The 6,012-nt window shown below is 51.4% G+C and overlaps 1 protein-coding gene and 1 pseudogene across 1 annotated transcript; one reads left to right on the top strand and one right to left on the bottom strand.

Moving 5' to 3' along the window:
* Positions 1-1,996, top strand: part of LOC132479211 (leucine-rich repeat-containing protein 37A2-like) — a 3,685-nt pseudogene extending 1,689 nt beyond the window's left edge.
* Positions 1,997-2,994: 998 nt separating this feature from the next.
* LOC132479212 (uncharacterized protein SPEM3-like) lies at positions 2,995-5,670 on the bottom strand. The gene is given in 3 exon segments (XM_060082779.1): positions 2,995-4,431; positions 4,433-4,725; positions 4,728-5,670. Coding segments are annotated over 3 exon segments (2,673 nt in total).
* Positions 5,671-6,012: the final 342 nt, after the last annotated feature.

Below are 6,012 nucleotides of genomic sequence, written 5' to 3' on the forward strand. Positions count from 1 at the left end.
CAGGAGGCTCCAGATCAGCATCCAGAGGCTCCTGAGGTTGTACCTTCTCCACCTCAGCAGGAAGACACAGCTCAGCATCCAGAGTGTCCTGGTGAGGTTGAATCTTCTCCAACTCCGTCTCCAGAGCTCTCTAATGTGACTGTAGTTTTCTCTCCAGAGCGTCATGTGACAACAGTTTCTCCTCTAGGTCAGGATCAAGCTCAGCTTCTGCAGCGGCCCAATGTCACTGTTAAACCTGTGGATCTTGCATTGCACTTATCGTAACTCCAGTGTTCACTAATGGGGTTGAAACTTCTCCACCCCAACAAGAAACCTCGGCTCAGTCTACAATGTCCCCTGAGCCGTTGGTACCTTTGTCAGTTCAGCAAGAGGTTTCAGATCAGCATGCAACCCCCTGTGAAAATGTTGAACCTTCTCCGGTCCAGCAGGGAGCCCCAACTCAACCTCACGGGCTTCCTGAGGAAACTGAACCTTCTCCAAGCCAGCAGGAGAGCTCAGCTCAGCATCCAAAGCCCACTGAGTGGGTTGCACCTTCTCCAGTCCAGCATCAGCACCCAAGTCAGCCTCCAGGGACCTCTACGGATGGTGCAGCTGAAACTTCAGTGCATAATGAAGTGACATTCTCACCCCTAGGTCCAGGTGGAGTTGAACATCCAGTGTTGCCTAACATCACAGTTCAACCCGTGGATCTGGCGGTTCTCTTAACTCTAGAGCCCACTAAAGAGTTTGAACATCCTCCAGTGCAGCAGGAAGACCCTACGCAGACTCCAGATCCCCCTGGAGGGGTAGAGCTTTCTTTAGTCCAGGAGGAGGCCCCAGCTCAGTCTCCAGTTCCCCAGGGGGTCTCAGCTACATCTCCTGAGCCCCCTAAGGAAGTGATACCTTCTCCCACACAGCAGGAGTTTCATGCTCAGTCATCAGAGCTCCTTGCAAAGGTGGAACCATTTCCAGTCCCTCAAGGGACCTTTCCTCAGCTTCTACAGCCCCCTGAGAATATGGAATCTTTTCCAGTCCAACAGGAGATCCCAGACCTACCTCTGGAACCCCTTAAAGAGACAGAACCTTCTCCAGCCCAGCAGGAGGCCCCACCTCAGTCTACAGAGCCACCTAAGGAGGTTGTAGCACAAACTCCAGTGCATTATGGTATTCCACACTAGGACAGGATCAAGCTCAGCATTCAAACTTGCCCAGTGTCACAGTTATACCTTTGGACCAGCAGCTTCCCACAGCTCCAGAACCTACAACGTAGGCTGAACATTCCGCAGCCCTGCAGCAGACTGCAGTTCCTCCAACTTACCCTGAGGTGACATTTCCAAATCCAGAGCAAGTTCAGGCTCAGCATCCAACCTGGAGTGAGGCCACAGTTCAACCTTTGGACCTGGAACTTACGTTAACTCTGGAATCCAGTATGGAGGTTGAACCTTCTCCAACCATGCAGCAGACCCAAGCTCAGCCTCCAGAGCTCATTAAGGAAGTTGTAACTCAATCTCCATTGTATCCCGAGGTGACAGTTCCAGCACCAGATCAGGATCATACTGAGCATCCAACATCACCCAGGATCACAGTTAAACCTTTGGACCTGGAGCTTACCACAACTCCAGAACCTACTAAAGAGTCTGAACATTCTACAGCCTGGCAGAAGACTACAGCTCCCCCTCCAAAACACCCTGAGGTGAAACTTGCACAACCAAACCTGATTCAAGTCACAGTTCCACCTGTGGACCTGGGAGTTAACATATCTCAGCAACCAAAGCCATCTGAGACAGTTCTTTTTCCTTTGACTCAGTATTCAGTATCCACAGGTCTTCCTGGTGTAAAATATACCCCAGAAAAGAAACAGCCAGAACAGAATGCCACCACAAACGTCAGCATATGTGAGCTCTGTACCTGCAGAAATGAGACGCTGTCGTGTGTTGGTCTCAGCCCAAAGCAGAAGCTCCACAGAGTGCCTGAGCCAGAGCCTAACACCTACAACAGCACCTTCACCATCATGTAAGAATCGCCTTTCCTCATTTGTTCTCTGCATCCTGCCTGACATGGCAGCCTTTCTTCAGGTCTTCCTGGGTCCTCCTTATGTCCCCAATCCACATTGACTGACTTTCTGTTTCCACCTTTTCTTTGTCAATGATTCCTTATCTTCATTCTCCTTCTTACTATTTTTCCTCTCCTCCAGTCTTTTAATTGCCCTTATTTTTCCCCCATTATTTAATTTTCTAACATCTACTCTTCTCCCATCTTTACTCCATCCTCTTTACAGCAACATGTCCCTCTCCCCATCTCATTGGTGGTAATACAACAAAGTGGTTAACAGTAGATATTCCGGAGCCAGACTACCTGGGTTTGAACCCAGGTCACTCATTTATTAGCTTTATGACACAATTTCCTATCTGTAAAATGGGGATTATGGTAGTTATCATCTCATCACATAGGATGACTCTTATGACTCCTCAACAGAATTGGATTCCAGGGAAATTCTGTTCCCTGAGAAAGAGAATTTTTAACTTTTTAACTTAATTTTTAACAGAATTAATTTTCCTTAATTTTAACTAATTTACATTCTAATAGGCATTTGGCTAGTGGCTACTATAATTGACAATGCAGCTCTAGGGCCTTGGGGATAACGGATTTAGCTAGACAGCAATGGAGGGAAAGTAGGGATAGTTTAGGTCCTCATCAGGCCCTGTGGGATGGGGCTGGGGTGGATGTCCTCAAACAACCACAGAACACTTCTCTTGTCTCTTTATTCCTCATGCATATCTGTCCCCTCTTTTTCTAGGTTTCTCATCACACACTGATATCCCCACTCCTTGATGGTCTCCGGTGAGTTGTTGGATGTCTCTCAGTGAAGGCGCCTGGGAGACAGAGCTTCGCACTTGTCCCTGTCTGCTGTCTCTGGCAGGCGTCAAAGACCACATGCCTTAGCCAGGTGCCTGACCCAGGACAGTAGGGCTTCCAGCTGGTTTTGGAAGGCATAGACATCTGGCGATAGTTCTGTCAGGCTGGAGGAACTGTATCCATGCGGTGGTACACCCATTCTTGGCTGCCTGTTCGCTGCGAGGAGGTTAGCAGGTCATTGTAGCCCCCCTGAGCCTTGGCAGAGCAGGAGTTGTGACTGGGTGGGACAGAAGTCCATGGTATGTGCTGCCCTGCATCCTTCTTTCGAGGAACTGTCTCAGATACAAATGACTTTTGGGTCTGATGTGGGCCCAAAACTTGGACAGAGTCAGTTCCCAGAGAGTTCTTGTGGAGGCCAGGGTTTGGGCTAAGGCCTGAGTTGTTATGGAGGCCTGGTCTCTTGGGTAAGCCAGAGTCTTGAGTAAGGGCTGGACCCTTATGGGGGCCAGGATCTCAATTAATTCCTGAGTACTTGTGGAAGTTAGGGTCATGGGTATGTTCTGAGCTCCTGTAAATTCCAGCATCTTGGGTAAGGCCTGGATTCTTATGGAGGTCAGAATCTTGAGTAAGGCCTTGGCTTCTGCAGACACCAGAATCTTGGGTCAGACCTGGATTCTTGTAGTCTCCTGAGTCTTGGGTAGGTCTTGAGCCCTTATAGATGTGAGGGGTTTGCACAAGGCCTGGGTTCTTACGGAGACTAGATTCCTGGCAAAGGACTGAGCTCTTGTTGATTGCAGAGTCTTGGGCAATGTATGGACTCTTCTGTGGCCCAGAGTTTTGGGTAAAGTCTGGACTCCCAGAGACTCCTGAATCTTGGGCATTACCTGTACTCTTGCCACATCCAGAGTCTTGAGAAGGGTGTGGGCTATTATGGAAGTGAGTTTTTTGGGAAAGGCCTTGACTTTTATAGAGTACAGTCTCTTGGTTTTGCTCTAGATTCCTATAGACTCCAGAATCATGCATATAGCCTGAGCTCCTCTGAATGTAAGGAATTTGGAGAAATGATGTGTTCTTGTGGAGACCAGAGGGTTGGGTGTGATACTGCCTTTTAAACAAACGTCCATGTAGAGTAGAACCTAAGACCTTCTGGGAGCCAGAATCTTGGGTAATGACTGGGTTCTTCTGAAGTTCAGAGTCTTGGGAAAGGCTTGGATTCTTGCAGAGGTAAGAGTCTTGGGTAAGGCCTCGAAGCTTGCGGAGGCCTGGATCTTGAGCAAGGCCTGGGTTCTTGGGGCTGCCTCGGTCTCGGGTAAGGCCTAGGTTCTTGTGGAGGCCTGGGTCTTGGATAAGGTCTTGGCTCTTGTGGAGGACTGGATTTGGGGTAAGGCTTGATTTTCTGGAAACTCTACAGCCTTTTGAAGAGCCTGTGGCGCTTTGGAGGACAGAGCCTTGGTTGAGGCCTAGACCCTCATGAAGTTCAGCGGGTTGTGGCTTGTTTGGGGTTTGGGAAGTAGTGGATAACTGGGGAGGGATGGGAACCTGCGGAGAGAGGACAGACTGAGGAGACTTGGAGGTTGGGGGAAAGGTCGGGGGTTCATATTAACGTGGAGGGCTCCTGGTGGTTGCTGTGTTGATGAAGGACAAAGGATCTGGGAGAAACAAGAGGCAGAGAAAGAGTGCATGGTGGAGGCATGGTGCATGGTGAGCTCTGGGCACTGGTTGGAGAATAGAAGCAAGGTTGAGAAGGTGCATCATCCTTGGAGTACATTAGGAATTTGGGGTACACTGGAGTCTGGAGGTCCGTGTTTCTCTTCTCAGACCTGCAAGGATGGAAGCTACAGTAAGGGAAGGTCTTGGACTGTACAAATTTGTCTTTGGCACCATTTGAGATTTCCATTCCATATTCCCCAACTCCACGTAACCCAATATGGGTCCTGTGGAAGGCTTGGCACTGTCCCCACTACATTGCTTCAGTGTTTGCTCAGCTGTACCAGAGCTCACCAGGCCATGCCCCTCTTGGGGCCTGGAGAGGGTACCCAAGTCATTTCTGGAGTACCCAGAGTTCTGAGGGGGACACACATGGAATAAGTTCTGCTTTACACTGCGGGCATCTTAGACCACATGGCCAGTGGAAAGGCCTTGGCTGAAGGCAGACAAGGTAGAGGGAATAGAATCTAGGATGGGGGTATGGGTGGTGGAAGGGACTGGAGTGGTCGTCAGGGCCATGACCAGTGCTGGGACAGAGGTTGTGGCAGAGATCGGGACAGGGGCTGGTGTAGGGGCGAGGGCAGGAGTAGTAGCAGGGGCAGAAGTTTGGGGAGGGACCAGAGTGTTAGCATGGGTATAGGTCAGATGAGCATGGGTCAGGGTGCAGAGAGAAGTGTGGCCCAGGAATTGGGCTGAGGTATGTGAGGGGGCCTGGGCTTGGGCCTGGGCTGGGGTATGGGCTGAGGTATGCTCAGGGCCATGGACCTGGGCAGGGCTGTGCTCAGGGTTGAGGGCTGTGTAGGGGGTCTGAGCTGGGGGGGTGGTGTGCTCAGGGGGGTGGAATGTGGAGCAAGTCTGGGCCTGAGGTTGGGCGTGCTCAGAGGTGTGGGTGGAGGAGAAGGTCTGGGCTTTGGCAGGAGTGTTCCCAGTGGGGTGCACTAGGGCAAAGGCCTGGGCCTTGGCGGAAGTGTGCTCATGGGCATGGCCTTGGGAGCAGGTATCGGCCTGGGGGTGGTGTGTGCTCAGTGGGATGGCCTGAGGAGAAGGTCTGGGCCTTGGCAGGAGCATGTGCAGGGAGCTGAACTGGGGAGCAGGTCTGGGCCCAGGCTGGGGCCTGGACTGGGTCATAGTCTGGGGTCTTAGTCTTTCTCTCTTGGGGCAGGCGGAGTGGAACCACATCCACCTTGCTCATCCTGCGGAGCTTGGAAGATGTCTGTTACCTGCAGTTAAAGGTGGCTTGGGACTTTAAGGCTGTGACTAGAGGGGCCTCCCCAGCTCGCACTACCCCCTCCTTCCACAGTCCCCGTGGAGCCTCCGTGGAAGCCCAAGCCTATCCACACTGAGGCGGCATCCAGCAGCACTTAGAAGCCGTCTCATCATCTTGTCTGGTATCCAGGAGTCAAGGTGGTTTGGGTGCCCGAGCAGGAAGCTTGGGCGATGGCAGAAGCTGGGAAGAACTCTTGAGCACAG

The sequence above is a fragment of the Mesoplodon densirostris genome, chromosome 18, assembly GCF_025265405.1.
Source record: "Mesoplodon densirostris isolate mMesDen1 chromosome 18, mMesDen1 primary haplotype, whole genome shotgun sequence".
Lineage (NCBI taxonomy): Eukaryota > Metazoa > Chordata > Mammalia > Artiodactyla > Ziphiidae > Mesoplodon > Mesoplodon densirostris.